At 34.3% G+C, this 23,509-nt stretch overlaps 2 protein-coding genes across 6 annotated transcripts in view; one reads left to right on the forward strand and one right to left on the reverse strand.

Moving 5' to 3' along the window:
* ARHGEF38 (Rho guanine nucleotide exchange factor 38) overlaps positions 1–14,612 on the forward strand; it is a 148,877-nt gene extending 134,265 nt beyond the window's left edge. The window contains exons 11-14 of the mRNA XM_024119403.1: positions 4,166–4,309; positions 5,148–5,346; positions 5,491–5,750; positions 14,427–14,612. Of these exons, the coding sequence (XP_023975171.1) occupies positions 4,166–4,309; positions 5,148–5,346; positions 5,491–5,750; positions 14,427–14,612 (789 nt within the window). The remainder of the gene's footprint in view (positions 1–4,165; positions 4,310–5,147; positions 5,347–5,490; positions 5,751–14,426) is intronic.
* The window catches only part of INTS12 (integrator complex subunit 12), a 32,014-nt gene continuing 21,307 nt past the window's right edge, over positions 12,803–23,509 (reverse strand). For 4 of the 5 annotated variants that reach the window (XM_007120651.4, XM_007120652.4, XM_007120650.3 and 1 more), the window contains exon 7: positions 21,242–21,932. In XM_007120651.4, the coding sequence (XP_007120713.2) occupies positions 21,348–21,932 (585 nt within the window). In that variant the 3' untranslated portion in view covers positions 21,242–21,347. Of the gene's footprint in view, positions 12,861–21,241; positions 21,933–23,509 lie in introns of those variants that run through there. The other variant, XM_055086156.1, reaches the window with a different exon arrangement.

Raw genomic sequence — 23,509 nt, forward strand, 5'->3', positions numbered from 1 at the left:
TTTACAACCTAATATCAATTTTAAAAAAATCAGCTTCGTTTCTTGGCCCTTCATTTCAAGTGTATTACTTATCATTCAGCTCGTGTGATATTTAATGGACAACATTTGGAGGAAAATTAATTGTCCCTACTTTACTTTTTATTGTATATTTAATTAACTTTCAACTTATCCTCTGAATTAAATTAAGTTGAATAAAGAGGTGCTACATTTACTTGGCTCAAAAGGAAAAACTATATAAAAATAAGTAAGAAGTCCCATACTCATTCTGTCTCCAAACCACTCCAACTCCTGCTCTCACCCCCAACTGATATTAGTTCATTTTTATATACTTAGAGTTTCTTTGTGCCATTAAAAGTAAATGCAAATATATAATTTTATTTCCTACACAAACTAGCAAACTATAGTACTATTCTGCAACTTGCTTTTAACATCCATGTCAGTACATAGAGAGCTTCCTCATTTCTTTTACAGCTGTATATTAGTCCACTGCATAGGTGTACAATAGTGTGTAATCAGCCTCCTATTTTTTTGGTAACAACTTTATTGAGATATAATTCACATACTATACACTCCACCCATTTAAAACGTACAACTCAATGGTTTTTGTATATTCGTAAGAGTTGTGAAACCTATCACCACAATCAATTTTTAGAATATTGTCATCACCCCCAAAAGAAACTCTGTACCATTAGCAGTGACTCCACATTTCCCCCTAACCTCCCCAGTCCCAGACAACCACCAATCTACTTTCTGTCTCTACATATATGCTTATTCTGGACATGTGGCATAAACAGAATTATACAACATGTGGTTCTTTGTGAGTGTCTTCTTTCACTTAGCATAATGTTTTCAAGTTCTATCCATGTTGCACTGTGTTTCAGAACTTAATTCCTTTTATTGCCAAATAATATTACATTGTATGGATATGTCACATTTTATTTGTCCATTCATCAGTTGATGAACATTTAGGTTATTTCCACTTTTTGGCTATTATGAACAATGCTGCTATGAACATTCAAGTTCTTAGTGGATGTATGTTTCCATTTCTCTTGGGTATATACCTAGGAGTGGAATTGCTGGATCATATGGTAACTCTATGTTAACCTTTTGAATAACTGCCAGTCTGTTTTTCAAAGTGGCTGCACTATTTTACATTCTCAACAGCAATGATTGAGGGTTCCAATTTCCTAACATCTGTCTTTTTTATTATGGCTATGTTAGTGGGTATGAAGTGATATCTCATGTGGTTTTGATTTGCATTTCTCTGATCAGTCCCCTATTTTTAAACTTTTAAAGTTGAAGTGTGACTTAAAAGATTATATACAGTAAAATAAAAGAAGGAGACTTAAAACACCCAGTCTTCAAAGGGACAAGGGGAAGGAGTAGCTATAGGAATGTGTAGAGAGAGCTAAGTGGAAAGGTTTACCTGACAGGATCTGTGACTATCAGTCAATACTATAGAAAGCAATAAATACTAAAGAAATTTATTGGGAAATAAATTTCCTTATCTCACTTTCCTCCCTTATTCTGATTTCCTATGGGTGCTTCTCATTGCAAGAACCCATCTGGAAACCAGAGTGCAAGGAAGCTGTTGATACACTCTATACTGGTCAGCCTTCCAGAGCACAGAGCAGGATGGAAATGGAAAAAGAATAAATTTGAAAAAACAAACAAAAGATATTCAGCACACAAAGTGAATGCTGGTTAGAGTTCAGCAATACCACACTATGATTACTTTCTCTTTTATGTATAGCTTTTTTGTTTTTCTTAAAGTTAATAATTGTGTTTGTCTTTTATCAGCTTAATTTTCATTTGCCTAAATTTATCTGCCAGTTTGACTGGATCACTTCTTAAAACATTCAGATGTGTGATATGTCCTATTAATTGTGTCTTCTTGCAGAAATCTCTCAGAGAACTGGTTATCCTTTTTATCTCATAATTAACTGTAATCCTGGGATTACACTTCATCATCATTCTGGGGAATCCCTTTACCTCTCTTCTGTGTGGGATCTCACATTTCCTTATCCCATGTTGACCTTTTTTCTTGTTTTCTGCCTTTATTTGGGGGAGCAAATTTTTGAGTAGTTTCTCAAGAAAGGAAAATTGGGAGGTTAATATTTTGACACCTCAAATATCAGAAAATATCTTTATACTATAATGATATTTAATTGATAGTTTGGCTGGCTGTAAAATTTTAAGTTGTTCTTCCTGAATTTGAACGCATTCCATTGTTCCATTGTCTTCTAGCTTCTACTGTTTCTGTTGAGAACTCTGGGTGCAATTTGGTTCTTGATTCTTTGTATGCACTCTCCCCACCCTATCCCATTCTAAAAGCTTGTGGAATTTTCTTATTGTCTTCATCAGTCTGAAATTTAATGATGATGAACCTTGGTGTGTCAGATGCTTTGTGGGAGCCTTTCAACCTGAAAATGTATGTCTTCTGCTTCTAGAAACTTTGAACATTTCATTGATGATTTTTCTCTCTTCCCTTTCTCTTTTCTCTCTTTCTGAAATTCCTGGGTTGTTCCTCTAATCTTGTGTCTTTTTCCACTTATTTTCTATCTCTTTATTGCTTTGCTCTACTTCCTAAGAAAATTTCCTACTTAATCTTCAAACCCATCTTTTGATTTATTCTTATTTCTGTTCCCATGATTTTAATTTTTGAAAGTTCTTTTTGGCTTTCTTAAGATGAAAACAGGTTGCTTTCATTTTTATAAGACTCTTTCTTTCTTGTTATAGTTATGACTTAGATGTCTGATATACTTGATCATTCACCACTGATAAAGAGTTGAGGACTAATTGGCAGCATTGAGCACCTAGATAGGCATTGAAAACTTTAAGCATCCACTACTGTGTAGAGCAATTTAACTGCAATTTCATTTGGGAACTCCTGATGATAGCACCATTAGGTCTTTCCTCTTAGGCTGGTCAGAGTCTCCAGAGATGTCCCTCCAAGTTTTCTGCCTAAAGGGTAATGGTTGACTGCTAGGCCTGGTTGGCAGGTTCTCTGGGTCCAGTCTATATCCACTCACTTAATTACCCTCTTTCTAACATGGGTCCCCCACCATTATTTGTGCCTAGTGTCCCCAGTCTAGATACTCTCTGTTTTACCATTTGCAGAAAAGAAAAATTCATCTTCTGCTAAGGTAGGGAAGAAGCAATCACCAAGATTCACTGAAATGGAGAAGGAATCTGGGGATACAACTGCTTCAAAACAATTCCAGTTGTCTATATCTGCATAACAAATTACACCAAACATGGTGGTACGAAACAACCAATAGTCATTTCTTCCTATTGTTTCTCATAGTTCTGGGGTTCACTGGGATCAGGTAACCATTCTCAGTGTCTCAGTCAGATAACAGCTTGGGCTGAAGTGGTCACAAAGACTTTCTCAGGCCTCTAAGATTGGTGGTGGGAAGATGACAGAAGACTCAAACAGCTGGGGACTGGAATAGCTGGGGCCCCACAGACACTCACCCATCCCACCACCACCCCCACCACTCCCCACTCCATCTTTCAACATGGTCTTCTGATACGGTGGACACAGTGTAACTGGACTTCTTTCATAGCAACTAAAGTCTCCCTAAGGTGAGTGTCCCAAGAGAAACCAGCAGAAACTGCATGATCTTTTTTAGCCTAATCTTGAAAGTCAAACAGCATCACTTCCATTATTCTATTTATTTCAACATTCTATTCATTGAGGCAATCATAAAGTCCCACCCAATTTTGAGGGAAGAGGACATTGACTCCACCTCTTGATGGGAAACATATCAAAGAATTTGCTTATTTGTTTTAACCACCACAGGATCTTAACCAATGTTCCTTGTTTTAGCCTTTTTCTCCTTCCTACTGTACCACCCCAACACATTGGAGGAGACTACTGCCATCAATTACTGAGTCTTTCTTCCAAAAATTTTATTGCTATTGTAATTTTTTCTCTTCTGTTTCCTTTTATTTAGGCTTGAACTTAAAAAAAAATCCTTGTCATTTTTGTGGGGTTTCTGGAGACAACAAATTAGATGGTTTTGATATAGGAGTTTTAATGTTGCCCTAATTTTTCGCTGTGGAATATGGTATAATTTTTCACTGTTCATCACAGATCTACTAAATTCAATACCTAATATGGTTAAGGATTTGTCTGGGAACGTCATATTTCTACCTACAGGTACCATTGTTGGCTTCAAGCCTCTCTGAAATTCAGAATCGAGTACTAGAAGAGGTTCAAAATCTGAATTTTGCGAAGGATAACAGTGCTACATTTATTGAGAGGAAACTTAGTTTTGAAAAGAAGAAGACTGTGCAAATTCTGGTGAGTTTGGTAGCATTCAATAACAATGATGACTATCACTTTTTTGCCTTGATCAAATCATAATATATTATTTTCCATATCACTTATGTCATTCTAATATCCTATAGTTTACCTACTTATTATATGTAGAATTTCTTGTCTATTTCTAGCCTCTATACTATGAACTCCACAAGGTCACAGATTTTTTACCTGTTTTGTACATGATGTGTACGAAACAAGTGCCTAAATGGTGCCTGACACAAGGTAGGCACTCTATAAATATAATCTGTTGGATGAGTGAACAGAATTTTACAGAGCAAAATCATTACAGTTCGAACCTTTCATTTCTCTCGATAAGGAATCCCAGTTTGCAGAGATGAAGTGGCTTTCTCAAAGTCACTTAGTGGCAGAGTTGGGACAGGGGCCAGGCCTCTTGACTCCTGGCTAATTTACTGATATTATTTCCCCGAAAAATACATGCACATGTACAATTTACTTAATTAAATATTATTTATCAAGTGCGTAATACACAAGTGATTGCCTACAGCATGGCAAAGAATTAAAAAATTGTTCAACATCGAAGAAGGATTAGAACCTCTGCCTTCGCATTCATAGCTGAATTTTCTTTTTTCTCTACAACACTGCCCTCATGTGCTAACTAGAGAATTTTTCCCTGCATAACTCAGCTAAATACTTTCACATAATAACCTGATCTCTGCCTCAACATTGAAATAATCCTTAATCAACGTATAGCTTCAATATTTAAAAAATCTCCAGAGAAGAAATATCTACCAATATTTATCTGTGCGGATTTTATCATACATCTATCTGAACCAAAATCTCTCCTTACTTCTCCCAGCCGGAAGTGCCACGTCAGAATGACACTCACCGCTGCAAACTTCTATCCATGTACAGTACAGAGGAACTCTACCAAGCTAAGCGCAAGTGCAACGCTACACAAGAATATGACATCAATCTTCTGGAAGGGGAGTTGGTGGCTGTGATGGAACAGAAGGATCCGTTGGGGAGTACCAGCAGGTGGCTTGTTGACACAGGAAGTAAGTTTTTTGCATAAGAAGCAAAGAACTTCCACCTCTCTTCTAGTTGAGATTTTCCCAGGGGGCCTCTGTGTCCTTCTCCAAATGCAACTGTTTGGAAAGAGTTATAAATAACCATGTTTCTTCTTTCTATTTCCTATCCAGTTATAAAAGGATATGTGTATTCCTCCTTCCTAAAACCCTACCATCCAGCAAAAGTACAGAAGGTGGACGCCGAGAACAGGTTCTGTGATGATGATTTTGATAACATCAGCCTCTTTGTGTCTTCACGACCAGCCAGTGACAGTGTCACAGGCACCCCAGAAGGTAGCATAAGTGATAGCAGCTCATCTCTTAGTGGAACACGTGGGAAGTCTGAAACAAACGGTACTGATGTTGACAGTTTTCAAGAGGTAGATGAACAGGTAAGAATTTGAACCTGATGTAAAGACACTTGGCTGTTGGAATCATGAAAGATGTTCTATCTTACATCTTGAGACTTGGTGGAAGTGTCAGCTTCCTCTGTAGCACTTCTCTCTAGCACTTCCTCTCTGTGCACCTTTTTGCAAGGAATTCAATTCTCTGAGCCTGTTTCCTCAAATGAAGAAAAGAGGACAATAATTCCTACTTTGCAGAGTTGATGTGTCGATATTAGAGATATTAGATATTAGAGATAATTTTATATGTAAAGTACCCAGCACAGAGTAGGCACTGAATAAATAGTAGCTGTTACTACTTAGAGTGAAGATGGTCTCTTTATACTTCCCCCATGAGAGGAAAACAGCTCAATACTGAACAGATCACCGCCATCAGTAGCATGTGGAAAACTGACCATAGTTCCTCTGAGAGCAGTATCTTCATTGCGCTATCTATGAATCAGTCATTTTTAATCTCTTGCATAATGATATATACTATTGATATATACTGAAACTTTTAAAAGCTACCTTTCCCTCACTTAACCAGTGCAAAGGCTATTGGCATAACCCTTTCCCAAAATGGTAAGTTAACTATAATGTAGGGTTCCTTTTTGCTACCTCAGAAAGTTTCAATATATTTAACTGTTAATCCCCAAGTGGTGACCAACTAACTGGTTCCTTTTTTAAACTTGCTTTCTTTCTTTAGTGGCTTTTTTTTTTTGTCTGTATTTGTTGCTGCGCGTGGGCTTTCTCTAGTTGTGGCGAGAAGAGGTTACTCTTCATTGTGGTGCGCAGCCTTCTTATTGCGGGGGCTTTTTGCGGAGCACAGGCTCTAGGCGCGCGGGCTTCAGTAGTTGTGGCACATGGACTCAGTAGTTGTGGCTCACGGGTTCTAGAGCACAGGCTCAGTAGTTGTGGTGCATGGGCTTGTGGGATCTTTCAGGGCTTGAACCCGTGTCCCCTGCATTGGCAGGCGGATTCTTAACCACTGAGCCACCAGGGAAGCCCCTAGTGGCCTTTTATTAATTTTAACTTCTTTTTAAAAAATAAGGTTAATACATGTTCTTTGTGGAAAGTTAAAATAGTAGAAAGATATACGTAAATTAATAGTAAAGGTCTTTATTCTCTCCTCAGTCCTACTTTTCAGAGACAATATGCAGGTATATCTTTTCAGATATCGTATTTACATGAGTGAATTTATACTTAGATGAGTGGGAACATATACGTGGTACATAATTTTTTTCAGTTAAGAATATATTTTAGACAAAACAGTACCTAAATATCTACCTTCTTCCTTAAAAATTCTGCATAGTATTTCATTATCTGGATACATCATAATTTATGTAACTATTACCATAATAATAGACATTCAGAATATTTTGAGGTTTTTAAAATTTCAAACAATATTTCAGGCCAGATCCTTGTTCATCTATTTTTATACACTTATATATATCTGTAGGGCAAGTTCCTGAAAATATTGGAGTGTCAAAGGATATATAAAGTCTTGATATACATTGCCATACTGCTCTTCAAAAATATTTTTATTCAACTTGTTTCAGCAATACATTGATTGCTGTCCAATTCATGACTGATACATTAAAAAATAGTTTTATTAAGTTCTTATTTACATACCATACAATTTATGCAATTTAAGTATACAATTCACTGACTTTTAGTATATTAACAGGGATTTGCAACCATTATTTGAATCCAACTTTAGAACATTTCCTTCACACTAAAAGATCCTTTGAACCCATTTGCAGCTCCTCCTCTTTCTCACTTTTAGCCCCAAGAAATCTTTAATCACTTTCTTCCTCCATAGATTTGCCTTCTTTGTATTTTTTGTATTAATGGAATCATACAATATGTGGTGTTTTACAGCCAACTTCCTTCACTTAGCATGTTTTTTGAGATTCACCCATGTTGTAGTATGTATATGTATTTTGTTGCTTTTCATTGCCTAATGGTATTTTACTCTATGAATATAGCATATTTTTTTTATCCATTCACCAACTGATGGACATCTGGGGTAATTTCTATTATGAATAATGCTGCTATGAACATTTGTGTGTAAGTCTTTGTGTGAATTTCATTTTCTTGAGTATATCCCTAGGAGTGGAATTGCTTATTGGTAAGATTAAGTTTTTAAAAAACTGCTAAGCTGTTTTTCAAAGTGACTGCCCCGTTGTTAGGTACCCAACAGCAATGTATGAGGATTGTGAATTGCAGTTTCTCCACATCCTTGCCTTATTGTCTTTTTTATCACAGCCATCTTAATGGAAGTGAAGTGGTGTCTCATTGTAGTTTTGATTTACATTTCCCTAATGACTAATGCTATTGAGTATCTTTCATGTTCTTATTGGCCATTCCTGCATCTTCTCTGGTGAAAGGTCCTTTCAAATATTTGCCCATTTAAAAAATTGGGTCATTTCCCTTCTTATTATACAGTTTTAAGAATTCTTTATATACTCTGCATAGAGTTCTTTATCAGATATATAATTTGCAAGTACTTTCTCCCAGTCACTACTGATTCTAAACTCATTTATACATTACTATGTGTTACCACTTTTCTATCTTGAAGTTTCAAAAACCCTGTTTTTCTATTACTCATTCACTCTCTTATTCAGTTTCTATAAGACAATATAATGTTATAATGCCAACTGATAAATGAATTTTTATCAGTGAAATCTATATACTTGATTAAATGTCATGGCTGACTTTTAATAACTTCTAGGTTACTAAGATAACTTTCTAAGTTATCTTAATAACCTAGGACAGACACTGGAGGACCAAATTTGTGAAGATGACCTAAAGCTGGCTTGATGTTGAGTTCTAGTTTTTACTTGGCTTTACAGGGACTTTTAGATTAAGCACCTCACTTAGGCTCTTTCAGCATGAACTGTGTAGTCTAAAACTGCATCTAGTGCCTAGTAGCTGCTACTGCAGAGTAACTGTTTTTGAGTAAACCTATTAATATGTATCATGAGAATTAGATCCATTAGAAGTTTCCATTACTGGGAGGAAAAAAAATGAGATAATTTTCTTTTGCCCAAAACAGAAAGTATATTAATGATATCTCTCCAAAAAGTGCTATTTGTTTTCTTTCTCCTCTGAGTTTCGAACCAATTCAAAACAGACCCTGGTGTCAGGGATATAAATCTAAACATTATTACAAATATAGCTGGATTAGAAAATGCAGCTTGGATCTGTGGCCACATAGGATCCCCTATACCTTTCCTTTGAGTTGAAATAACCCAACCCAAACTGCAGGTCTCTTCTGATTAAATAATAATGGCATGATCTGTATTAGTTTTCTATGCTGCATAACAAATTGTCACAAACTAAGTAGCTTAAAACAACATAAATTTATTATCTCACCGTTTCCATGGTCAGAAGTACAGGCAACAGCTTAGCTGGGCGCTCTGCTTGGAATCTCAGAGAACTGAAATCTAGACGTTTGCTTGGCTGTGCCTCTTTCTGAAAATCAGGGTTGTCTTCCAAGCTCATGGTTGCTGGCAAAACTTAGTTCCTTGTTCCAGTAGGAACAAGGTCTCCATTTTCTTGCTGGCTATCAACCAAGGACCACTTTCAACACCCGGAGGCTGTGCTCAGATCCTTGCCGCGTGGCTGTCCCTATAGGCAGTTCACGACATGGCTGTTGGCTTGCTCAAGGCCAGCAGGAGAGCATCTCTCTGATTTCAAATCTTTCCCTTCAGAGGTGACTGGACTCTCTTTTAAAGGACTCACCTGATTATGTCAGGCCCACTCAGGATAGTGTTCATCTAACTCAAAGTCAACTTATTAGGGACCCTATTAGGCACCCCTGTAAGATCCCTTTACCTTTACCATGTAATGTAACCTAATCACAGGAGTGAAATCCCATCATATTCACAAAGGGGATTATACAGAACAAGTTCAGCAGGAGGTGGTAATCTTGGGGTCCACCTTAGAATTCTGCCTACCACAGTATGTAAGATGCCTTGTTTGGCAAGCAGGATGTTGGACTAATGTGATAATCTTTGGTACTTCTCGAAGAGGACCAAGTTTAATAATGGCTAAAACCAAGTTTTAGAGGGAAGTAATGGCTGAGAATCAGTGCTCTTTTCTTTTTTCACATAAATAATACTGAGAACTTAATTTTTGACGTCAAAAAAGTTGTTTTGCGCTAATTCTAGATTCATTGTCCGGTCCCTCCTCTTTACATTTTTCAACTGCTTATGATGATAATGCTATATGTCTCGTGTGTCATTATTTTTAAAGTGCTTCAAAAGTCAGCAGGCCGTAACATATTTAAGTAGTCATTAAATAATGCTTTAGAGAGCTATTTATTGACATGAAAAGATATTAAAATATATTTTGAAGTGAAAAAGCAGGTTGCAAAAATTATGTGTACAATAATTACATGTTTATTACCACTTTAGGTAGGTAGGTAGATAGAAAGAAAAGAGGAAGAAAAGGAAGAAAGGATAAAAGAAAAACAAGGTATTAATAAAAATTAGTAAATTTCTTTGTGTTTACCTTTATTTAGAATTGTTTTTTACAAAAATTACTTGTGTAATAACAATTCATAATTGTTAACTAAAGAACAAGAAAGCTTGCTCCTGGTGGGTAAGAGAGAAGAATGAGCATTTTTCATGCAATATAACTATCTTGGCTTCCTGAGCTAATATGATATAATACTGTAAATGCTGGTTTTGTAGCTTTTTAGTTTTGGAAAGAAAGATTAAAATACATTATGATTTTTGTTGTTGCTAATTGGAGAACTGGGATGAAATCAATAAAATGAAATTCAGTGAAGATAGGTAATGTGGCTCACTAAAGGAGAATAATTAAATGCACAAATATAGCATAAGGAAATGCTGAACTGGCAATGGCACCACAAAGAAAGAGCTGGTGGTTATGAACAGTAGGTAATAAATTGGGTATGAGTCAATAATACAGTAATACAGAGTGTTATTTTAAAAAAGTAAATGCTGTGGAGAACTGGGTTGTAGTCATAAAATATTGTCCATAAAATATGCCAGAGCTTTACAGACTGCAAAGAAGCAACTAATAAAATATATTTTCATAAATGCCAAGGGAAAAAAAGGATTAGATGATTATGTCTTAAATTTACAAAATTTTAATGTGTCTGGACCAAAACATAATAACATTGAAAGTCCAACAGCCTAGAACAATTAAAATATTTTTTTTAAAAAGAGAGAAAACCTTTAGCTCTTAAATCCATAACAGATTGAAAACTTCTAACCTGTAGTCTAACGTGATCGACTACCGTCTCTTTAAAAGCAGACTTACTTCCATTTTGAGTATCTATCTTGAGTGGAAGCACAAGCATATATAAAAACTGAAAAATCCTCATCCTAAATTAATTCTGGGCTATGATCATCTAAAGTATTGAAAGTATATATTATAATTTTGTACTTTAAGTTTACAATTTTATGAGAATCTATATTGAGTGTTTAAAATATAAGCTTTGCCATAATTTCATACCAAATAGACCTAGGTGGAAGATTTTATATTGCCCTTGAGAGTATACGTACCAAATTGAAAGACCACCACAAATATTTAGGCATCACATAGTAGCAGGTAATTTGACCTGCTAAAAAATCTACAGCTGCACTAATAAAGTATATACGTTATGTATAAAAATTGCAAAAGATGGCTAGCAACTGCTAATGTGGGCTCCTAAGATTATTTCAGAAGCTGTGTTATGATACATGATATTCTTGAAAGCTTTTGCAAACCAAATCCTCCACTCTGTTCTTGTGGATATAGTCAATGTCTTCACTTTCTAAACAACAAAACATATTAGAGATTCCAGTCCCTTTCCACAAGAATACACTCTGCACATCCTTGCTAGAACAAGAGGTTGGTTCCTAAAGTACTATGAGAAATGGACCAAGCACAGGATTTGGAGTTAGAAGATATGGTCCTAGCAGTACCAACTAGCTCTATGATTATGAGCTTGTTACTTCTTTAAGTCACAGCTCACAGGGTTGTTGACGATAAAGCACATTTGACATGTAAACTGTTATGAGAGTTATAAAAGGTGGTCATTATTGCTACCACTCCATCGCTCAAGAATTTATGGCATCTCCCTTTTTGTTTTCTCTTTACTTTTTAAAATTACAAAATAACCCATGTCCACCAATCTGTCTTGTATGTATCTTGTATGATACAAGATGATCTCTTGAATGTTCTTGTATGATATCCAAGCCCTTCAGCCTTACTTTCAAATCAAATCAACATATATTTGAATTCCTACTGTATACCATGATGTGGTCAATGGAACAAAGTTGAAATGTGGTTCCTCTCTCTGAGGTGGAGCTCATGCTAGAGTTGATGAGATGATATATAAGTCAGTGGTATCAGAATACCATCAAAAGCTAAATAGTTCAAGATCTAAAGAATAGCTTACACTGTACCTATACAGTTGACCCTTGAACAACTCGGGGGTGAGGTGTGCTGACCCCCTGGGCAGCTGAAAATCTACAAAAAATTTTGACTCCCCCAAACCTAACTACTAATAGCCTACTGTTGACCAGAAGCCTTACTGATAATATAAATACTTGATTAACATATAAATTGTATGTTTATGTATTATATATACATACAATAAAGCTAGAAAAAAGGTTATTAAGAAAATCATAAGGAAAAGAATACATTTACAGTACTGTACTGTATCTATCGATACTATATGTCACCTGTTTACAAAATGAATCATTTAATATCCACTTCAATATTGTATCATATGATACAAAACACTGTAGATGTTAAATGTATTGCTAACACTAGACATCAGAATGAAAAAATAATATGAAAAAGCAATTCATATTTATTTACAGGTATAATGATTCATGCATTGAAAACAAAGCAGTAGCAATAGGATTGCTTTATGGTAGCCTAGTGTAATCAATATGATTGCTTCATGGTAGGCTAGTCTATACACTAATGACTGAATCATTATCAAATTTTTATGGCGTACAGTATTATAGCCATATTCATAGTACAATATTGGAAACATTGTTCACTTTTAAAAAAACCACTTACCTGTGATGATAGGCTGATACGCAGTTTCTCCAATTATGAGGAAGAGGCATACTGAACAGTAATATAATTCTTTGAAAGCAAAGTTATAAAACAGTAAGAAAACGAACACATTATCTTTTATGTTAAATATCACTCATCTTATGCCTATGCAAGTAAGGGTAGACTAGTATCTATATATATTTTATGCATTCATGACATACCTTACTTTTTCTTAATTTTTTCGATATTTCTAAACTATGTGGTTCGTCTGTGAGTTTTTTCAAATAGTTGCAAATCTCCCCAAATTTTTCCAATAATTTACAGAAAAAAATCTGCTTATAAGTGGACCCACTCAGTTGGGTGTTGTCCAGGGGTCAACTGTAGTCCCCCCCTCCACATTACCCAGTCTCTTTCCTGCTCAATGGAGTCACCTTATTTCTCATTTCCTTTTTATATTGACCTTCAATTTTGAGAAAGTTAATCAGCTTGCCTTTCCCATATACTGTTTCCATGTATTCATCTCTGTACCTTTGAATAAGACATATCCACCCCTTTATCAACTTTGTCACCTATAAAAGGTTACTTCTTCTAAAACACAGCTCACAATTAGCTGATATATATATCACCTGCATTTGTAGGGTGTTTTTTGTTTTGTTTTGGTTTTGGTTTTTGCATGTGCCCCTTTTTATTGGCATTTGTTTTTCCTAGCTGGGTTATAAGTTCTCTGATAACATAATATCTGGTTATTAATAGATACTTAATAACTTCTAATTAAATGAATGAATAAATGTTGTTAGTTGATTGCTAAATTTTATACCATAACTGAACATTTTTATTAACAGTCTTATGATTTTAGTGGAGGAGGGACTAATCACTTATTTAGAGGCTTCTTATGCATCTAATAATTATGAAGTGCTCTTCTGAGGTTAAAGAAAAATTTTGACTGAAATATATTAGTCTCTCTAGGTCACTCAAATAATTTAAAATTATAAATTTAATACATTGTCATTATAAAAGTTTATAAAATGAGTCAACAAATAAAAATGAAAATCACCTCTAATTCTACTACTCAAAGAAAACCATCTAACAATATTAGACACATATTGCACATCTGATTCTGTATCTTTGGGGGCGGGCTGAGCACTTTATCATAAGCATTTTCCTGTGTTATTAGTCTCAGAAAACACTATTTTTATGACTACAAATTTCCTTAATGTAAGCATCTAGAATTTAATTTTTGCTGAACCTTTAGTGTTATTCCAACTTCCCTCACACTTTTCACCTTATAAGTAAGTGGGTATTGCAGTAACATTATTATGCAATAATCTGTGCCCATGTTTCTATTTCACAGAAGAGACTCTTAGAGCTATTACTGAAACAAAAAGAGTTAACATTTCAAAAATCTAATAAAGTGCCAAATTGCCTTCAAGAATGAACAGTTTAGACTCCTCCCAACAGAACAATAAGAATGGAAATTTCACTCTATTTTCATCTTGGGCCATACTTTAGCAAAATAAATCCAACAAAGGAGTTGGGGAGTGACTTTGGAAAAATAAGAAAACTTCAGCATTTCTTCTAAAAGCTTGGAAGTCTTTATTATGTTTGTCTAAATTTTTAGGCTCTGCTTCTAATAATGTCATTTGCTTCTGTGTCTAGATTTTCTATGCAGTTCATGCCTTTCAGGCACGGAGTGACCATGAACTCAGCCTTCAGGAATACCAAAGAGTTCATATACTTAGATTTTGTGACCTAAGTGGCAACAAAGAGTGGTGGTTAGCTGAAGTTCAAGGGCAGAAGGGCTATGTTCCAGCTAACTACCTTGGGAAGATGACTTACGCTTAAGAAAATAAGCCTTTGAATTTATTTTCTGGCAAGCTGTTGATTGACTACCTCATAAAACCGACATTACAAAATGTTGGCCTAGAAATCAAGAAACCTCCAAACTACATGAACTGATACCATACCAGGTTTTAAGGAAGACTGTACTTCCAAACAAGATTATTTCAAAATGTATTATGAAGAATACATGTTGAAGGAAACACTAAACAAACAAATAGCAAAACAAACAGTCAAAGCTCCAACTACCAACTACTTAAAAGTGATCTTCTGAAAGGGTAAATGTATTCTTTATCATCATGAAAGGTTGGATCTAAGGACAAGGTTTTTTCCATTTACTGTATTTTATTTTTCTGTATTATATATTTTGCCTTAAACGTTTTTGTTTTTCATATTCTCTTTTGCACATGCATGCACATATATACATACACACAAATATATACCATATACATTACATGGTTTACACACATATATGTGTACTATATGGTATAGATTATATACACATATGCATGAACCAGGGAGTGTACTAAAGAGACATAAGAATAGAAATTGATTACTCAATTAACAGTCAACTAGCAGTCTGATATGGACCCTCTATTTTCTTTTTTTGGCCACATGGCACACCACAGGGCATGTGGGATCTTAGCTCCCCAACCAGGGATCAAACCCACGCCCCTGCATTGGAAGCATGGAGTCTTAGCCACTGGACCACCAGGGAAGTCCCTGGACCCTCTCTTTTATGTAAGTTTCGAACTTAAAAAAATAAAAAAACCCCTGAATAACATGATAGTGATACCTAACATTTACTGAATGCATACCACATGCTGGACATTGTTATAAACACTTTATATGTGGTAACTTATTTGATACTCACAACATTATGAGGAAACTGTTGCCTAAAGAGATGAAGTAATCTATTTAGCCCAAGTTATACTGCTAGTAAGTGGTAGGGCGAAAACTCAAACCCAGGTCTGGTTCTGCGGTCCATATCCCTAACCACTACATGGTATACATTTACTATGAGCAAAGAACATAGTGATAAAAATAATGAACATTGATGAGGACCATTTTCCTCTTAGGTCCATATTTAAGTATTGAGAAGTTTTTCAAAATCAAGGGCTATAGGAACTTCCATGATAAGCCTAGAGAAAAGGAAGCACCTAGGTTTATTATTTTTATTTTTTGCTTAAACATTTTTGAAAGTATAATTGTTTAAAAACTATCCTACTTGATCACTAATGATACTTTAATGAGAAAATATTTTTGGATCACTCAATCATGTAGATGATGAACGGGGAATGTGTGTTCCATGTTCTGAGCTAAGATGTAAATATTTTTAGTTGCTGATTTGTACTTAGACAAGGTAGGCATTGAGGATAACACCTGCTGTAACACAATGCCCCGGAACTCTGAACTTTAATTTAGGAATAGCTCAGAACTGACCCCTAAGATTCAGGCATATTTTGTCCCAAGACATTTTATTGAACTAAAGATACTTCTTTGAAACAGGAAAAAGATTAAATTTGACTTGGTGGTTTCCTTTAAACACCAAAATAAGGTGGATTTTCATTGTCCATATAAAATGTGTTAATACATTAAATTTTAAGATTAAAATTAAAATTACTTTCAAAGATTTGATCTCTGTAATATATATCGTTACATATATTACTGAGGAATACAAAAAACAAATGAAGAATGCTGCTTCTCAGAGAGCTGTTGACTTTACCATACATATGACATGTATAACCACAGAAATTCATGATAAGGCTTTACATGACAGAAAAATTTATATTTTATGATACTGTTTCTAAAATTCTTAATTTAAACCTGGATTTATAAAGTTCTACTTATAAGTTGTTTCTGCATAAAATTTTTTTGATGAATAATTTGCACAATTTATTTTGCTTAGTGAGTGGTTGTATGCTACATCATTTAATTGATTTAGAAAATAGAAAAAAATTTAAATATTGGATTTATATATTAATTTATGTTACCATGCTTATTGTTAAGTATTTTGAATATCACCCATAGAAAGGCCCCTTATTGGAGCCAGCAAAAGGTCCAGTGGCTGTCTTCACTACAGAAGGAGGCATATTTCTTTTATTGTTAAAACTTTTTTTTATTGGGGTATAGTTGTTTTATACATAAAATTTTTTTTTGAGTTGGGTACCAAAAGAAGACTGGATGTACAGGGACTTTTTGTCTTTTAACTTGTGCCGACTATGAATATACCCAACAACCCGTGGGGAATTTTTATATAATTTAAATTAGCTGTGACCTAAAAACTCCCCCCACCACCCCCAAAATGAAGAATTATAAAAGTAATACATATCTGCTTTTCTGGCAGATATGTGACTAGATGTATATGAGAAGCTTTGTCTACCTGTGTGGTCCTAGGATTGATGCTTCCAGTCTGACCTTACAAGACACCACACCACTAAAATCATAGCTGCAGTTAGTTGCTGAGCAAGAGTTATAATGAAGCCACCTTCTGCAGTCCCCCACTATTGTGGAGAACATCCATTACTATAAAACAACATTGTTGCTATTTTAAAAATACAACCTACATTTCATATACCATTTAGGCTTTTTTTAAAAAAAAACATATGATACATTCATTTTCTAAGTATGTTATTTAAAATCAAGTAATTGTAATTTTGAGGTCAGGAATTATTTTGTTGGGTCTAAGGGAAATAAAACCCCAAGACAGTTATGATGTATATAAGTCTTCAAGAAGTTTAAAAAGATAAAACTGTTGGTGACATCATTACAATTTAGGCAAGCTATGCTAATATAATTATATATTCTTTCTTTATATCTTTAAAATTAAATGTTATTATATAGTATAGAATTCTCTGAAATAGGTATTTTTACCAAGAATGAAGGGGAAATTTTTGTGGCTAGTTTTCTTCACAAAACAAATAAACAGGTGTATATACACATTTTATTTAGTATTTATTTTTAAATACAGATGCCTTAAACTATACACATAATGAAGTTTAGAAATTATAAAAAATCCAGTAATACAAAGTTACCATGGGTGCTTAAGTCATGTGAAAAAGTCACAAGGCCACTATTTGAACATTCCTTATATTTTAGAAAAATATCTGGTCTTAGTATTTATTAGTATAAAAATTCTATGAAGGAGGAATTGTGCAGAAGAGATATAATGCACATTGTTAATCATATAAATGCAGCATTGCATGGAATACTTTTAAGTGCTGGTATATTCCATATCTTCCCTAAACTATAACTTGGACTTTTAGAGATGCTTGTCACTATTTGTGATGACTATTTAGATGATTTACAAAAATTAGTAAACATGGAATTAGAAACTCTTCACTTTTCCATAAACTTCTTGGACTTTTGTCAATTGCAAAAACCTCTCAAAGTTCTGTGAGTAAAGAGAGGAAATCTTCTAAGATTTCTAAGTGGGGGACTCCATCTAATATTCTAAGATGGCAAAACCACTTTATTTAAATCCTGTTTGCCATAACTACGGTTCCTTAAGGCACTCAGTGCACCGCTCAATACTGAATACGTCTAGAAACCTCACAAAAGTTAAGCTAAATTAGGCTTATAAGTTTACATTACAGTTGATGAGGAAGGAATTACATTTCATTGATTGGAAGGACACTAGACTTTATACTCTCTAGAGATATCCTACTACTTATAGAATGCTACTATTTTTAAAGTCTATTTTTAAAAATTTTAAAAATTATCTCCCTCCTCTTATATATACACTAAATAGTATATATATAAAAACTGGTCATTAAATTCTCTGTGATCTACAAGATTATTCCAATATAAAAATCTTTACTCCAGGAATTCAAGCTGAGTCTCTGTAAGCCAGTTACTGCACACACAATATTACACTCTAGATACAGACAAAATTTGCTTTAATTTTTCAGGAAAATAAGTCATTTTAGTATATACCAGAACAAGATGTTCTTGTTCAAAAATCTAGGGAACGAATTCTTAGTTAATTAAATACAGCTTACCTTACTTTAAAGAAATAATATTATGGTGCGTAAATGTATGGCTTTCTCTACTTGCTTATATAATTTTTATATTTATTTTTATAATTATTGCACCAAGTGTATTTCTATAAAATGATGTATTTCCTATATAACCTATGGTCATCACAGTTTATAATCTGTTACTAATAAACAGTACTACCACATCCTTGTTAAGAGTCAGAATCACCTAAGCTTTGAATATTAGAGGTCTTTCATTTGATCTCATTCATTATCATCATACAGGAGGAAACCAAGATCACACAGCTAATACGTGGAGGGACTGGGATTCAAAAACAAGTCTTCTGACTTTAAGCCAGTGTTCTTTTAGCGTTTTAAGTCACTAAAATATCTGATTAAATAATCTAATGGAAAGCACGATATACAAAACAGAAAAGTGATATTGACCAAATTTCTACTAAAATGGGATTTGAACTTACAATCCTAAAAGCTTGCTTTTTGGCTCAGCTATATATCTGTCTATTCATTCACTGAGCCGAAAGCTGCAGTGGGAATACCATGGTGTGCAAGACAAACAAAATCCTTGCCCTCACACAATTTAAATTCGATGGGAAAAACAAATGATACAAAACAGAATAAAACAAGTGATAAATACTATTAATATAAAGCTGGCCACTTTCATCACATGCTCAGTTAAAAAGCCTTGTAGCTCACTTAATGATATGGTAAAATCAAGGTCTAAGAGCTACTTGAGGATAAACTCTAATACCAAATATACCTCTATAAAATACCAAACTGAGTGAGTTATACATTACTAGATGTATGCATCCTACACATATGTGAAGATTCTAAATATATATTTATACACATATATAATCTATACAAAGAGCCATGCTCAATAAAAGTTAAATTACTTCCTAAACAAGTTTTCTTAAGTCTTCTCTGAAATACTATAGAAAATAAGAGTTGCTTCTCTTTGCAACGCTATTCAGCAGGTGTTTTGACTATGATGGGATAAAATTTTCCATTTCAGGTGCCAATATGCAACTGTCTGCATTATTGCTTTAATTTCTTGTAGGTACTGAGGTTATATTAACTGTCATAGTTGTTGAGATGAACTTGTGTCACACTGTCGTTTTATCCAGTTTAGTCCAAACTGGCCCTGAACTATAAGCAAATAATGATGAATATACATTTTTTTTTTGGTCTTTTGCCACTAAAGGGGACTTGGAGTTGATGCCAAATTGATATTTATTCCACAGAAATCTGAGTTTCTCAAAACAAAAACACCTGCAGGCAGATTTTAAACATGTAAATAGATGTTTACTCCACTTTGTAAGCAATGGATTATTTCAATTTTGAATTGTAATTTACCATGAATATTTTAGTGCCATTATTTAACAAAGCAGTTTAAAATATCTTTCCTTAAAAAAGACCAAGCTTACTTTAAAAAGCTTTAACTTCACAGAAATCATTTATCAATATATTTTAGAATAATAACATGAGAAAAATATAGGAATTAAGGGAAAGGGTTTGAGATTAGAGATTTATAGTGAAGTGTTAGTAGCATACATCAAAGCTGAAAGAACAAGGCTGCTCAGTCTAGTGAATGTAGGAATTTGCTGGACTTCTAGTTTCTGGATGAAATGAGGTATTCATGAAGTATAAAATATATAAAAATGGCTGCTACATTTTGCTATTTCTCTGATCCAGAAAGCCTCATGTCTTCTGTCAGAGTATGTATGCAAAACAACAGCAGGATAATTTGCTAGCTTGCAAAAAGTCAACAACTCAGACCCTTCATACTTTCTGACTTAATGTACACACATACACTTCAAAAGAATCTCAAGAATTAATCATTATATGGGAGCTTCTTTTACACAAAGTTAACTAAAATTAGGTAAATTGCTGTAATATTTTGGGCAGTAAAAATAAAATCGCCTTTTTTTCATGGTATAGGAAGATGCTGTCAGTATGTAAACAAATCAGAAATTATCCATCCACAAAGACTCTTGGAATGGGTATTTTCCTCAAGAATTCTCAGGAATGTGTGTAACCAGGAAAAATCAAAAGTCAACATTTATTAGGCTTATAATATGTGCATATGTTACACTGGCAATGTGAGGAAACTGGGAAATGTGAGAAAACTATTGCACTGAAAGGGCATGGGGGTTCACAATCTATTGGAAGAGATACATCCCTAAATAACTGATATGAGGTGACAAAAAGGTAAAAATATAATACAGGGATATGAGAAATCAATTATGAAAAATTGATTTGAAAAGGGGGAGATGAAATATTTGGGGGGAGAGGGAGAATCAATTGAAATGAGGCTGGGACTGCCAATGAATATCCAGACTATGGCAGGGCCAGGAGTAGAAAACTTTATTATTGGGTCATCCCTGGCTCTTTGTAAGGCATCTTATTCAGCAGGATCAATTATTGGGACTTTGCCTGAAGATGAATTTTTAAAAAAAATTCCCATATGCTATCAGTCTTCTGGGATTCCAGAAGTTTTCATCAAGAATTAGTCATTCTAAACATTGTTTTCACATACTATGAAAACTGTCAAAATAAAAATGCTAAACAGATTTTAAATAAACATTTCCAAGTTTCATTAACTACTATTTAGCATTTTAAGGTAGGAAATAATAGAAATTTCATTATGAAGATTTTTATTAAATTATAGTATACTACAGTCTATGTCCTAATAATAAGAGTTTAATCTTTAGGGTAGTATGATATAAAAACCTACTTGGCCACATTACTTCTTGAGTTTCTTTTGGGCAGCCTTCTTCTTGACCATCTGTAATCGCTTCATGGCATTGAGTTGTGATTCTTGTGAAGTTGGACCTTTAAGGGATGCTGAGGGAGAGCTGCTTGATTCTGAAGTGGTTTTGTTAGTGGTACTTCCACTAGGCCCTGATGTCCCACTATTTCCATTCCCACTTAGTTGGCTGCTGCTTCCTGGAACCAAACTACTTGGACTGGGAAGACCTACTTTGCTAACATTGTCACAACTAACTGAGCGGCTAAGGCCAGTTTTGCCCAAAGTTAGAGGTGGAGGTGGTTTCAATGGTACAGTGGGTGAAGTGCTGTTACTGGAACCTATTTTGGAACCTATTCCACCTTTGGATGATGTTGCCAGACCAGTCAAACCCACGGGCTTCTGGTTAGCTGATGAGGTAGCAGGTTTCCCGCTATTGTTTTGGGTTGTTGAACTCAATTTTGCTGTTGATGGACCAGCAGAAGAAGTTTTGGCTGCAAAAGCTGCCCATCCAGTTAGGCCACTAGTTGCTGAAGAGGAAACACCGGTACTAGAAGAATTTCCTGAAACAACCGTGGATGCCTAAAAAACATAGTATAAATATTAAAGCCAAGTGTAATTAACACCTAATATAATATTTTTAAATATATAACAAGTTTAATGGTTAAGACTTTTTATACAAAAATAATGATCTGGGAAATTTAAAGCACAGCACCAAAATTAAGTTCTGCTAAACTGATCTGAAAAAACACATACAACAAAACCTATCCATAGCTAATGGGTGCTACCATTTATAAAGCAGAAATTATGGGATGTCATATTCTTCTTCTAATCACTGCAGAAAAAAAATATATGGGAATTCCTTTTTGAGGACTGCTCCTAGATTCGGTTACAAGCCATATCAGAAAATCAGATTTAATGCTTTAACTTGTTTTTCACCCAAAAAGGTTACTATTTAGCTCAGTAAAACATCTAATTCTTTAGGCTTTGCTCCAAATGACTTGTGGATCATTTCAAAAACAGAATCCACTCTCAATGGACAAAAATGCTCACACCCAGGATACGTAGATGTCTGAGATGAAGAGATTCACTCAATAAATATTAAGTGAATACATAAGATTTTGAACCTATATTTTAAAAATCCCCCCCAAATTTTGAGCAAATAGCTACTGCATTGCAAAATATTTACAGATACACCATGTTAACTACTTGGAATTGTACAACTCTAAAGGTCGAAATATACTAAGAAGGTCTCATGACTTTATTTTCACAATTTGTCCATGTTTCTATTGAAACTATCACAAAGAGATCCCTGCTTCTGTATAAGATTTTTAATCAACTGCCTCATAAGCTGCATAGTGACATTTTGGGTATGCCTGACTCACTCCCAGATGTATTTCTTAAAGGTATAACACTTCAACTTCTCTAATTAACTTCCTTGGCCAGTCAAAAGCTAACAGTGATACCAATGTCACTACATAAATATTGTTCTTATTCATATGAGAACAATTTTTTTCACCTTAACGTTTAGGGAAAAATGTACTTTGTTCAAATTAATTATGGACCGAATTTCTCACTGGCACTTTTTCTACCTTCATATTCTTGAGATTCACAAAAGTGTTAAACACGTAAAAGATAAAGTCTTACAAATAGTATCTTACTTTAAAATTTGGTAGTTATCATGCTTAAAATATACCCAGTTATATTTTAGAATTGAACTCTGAACGAGTTGATAAAAACGTTTTTAGTTCTTACAAAGTAGCTGTCAATATTGTCTGCATTAAACATTTTAAACCAATGTGAAAAATAATGTAAATAGAGAGCTCTGAGGTCTTTATCAGAGGAGGGTCCAGATTATTGTTCACATACTCCGAAAAACGATAGGATTTTTTACAGTAACATCATACAATAACTATCTCATAAGGTTATGCAAAGAAGATAAACTTTCCATCAATTACAAGTTCCTAGAGATATGCATACAGGTAATGAAAAAAAGTTAGTCAAGGAAGCAAAAGGACACAGGTATAGCAAACTTTTAATTTTCAGTTATGAAAGATCTAATTTTTTCCTTTTCTTTCTATTAAACATAAAACTGCCTGCTATATGGCTAAATGATCTTTCAAAAAACTTCACAAAAGAAAACCCATCTGAAGTAATCA

This window comes from Physeter macrocephalus, chromosome 7 (assembly GCF_002837175.3).
Source record: "Physeter macrocephalus isolate SW-GA chromosome 7, ASM283717v5, whole genome shotgun sequence".
Lineage (NCBI taxonomy): Eukaryota > Metazoa > Chordata > Mammalia > Artiodactyla > Physeteridae > Physeter > Physeter macrocephalus.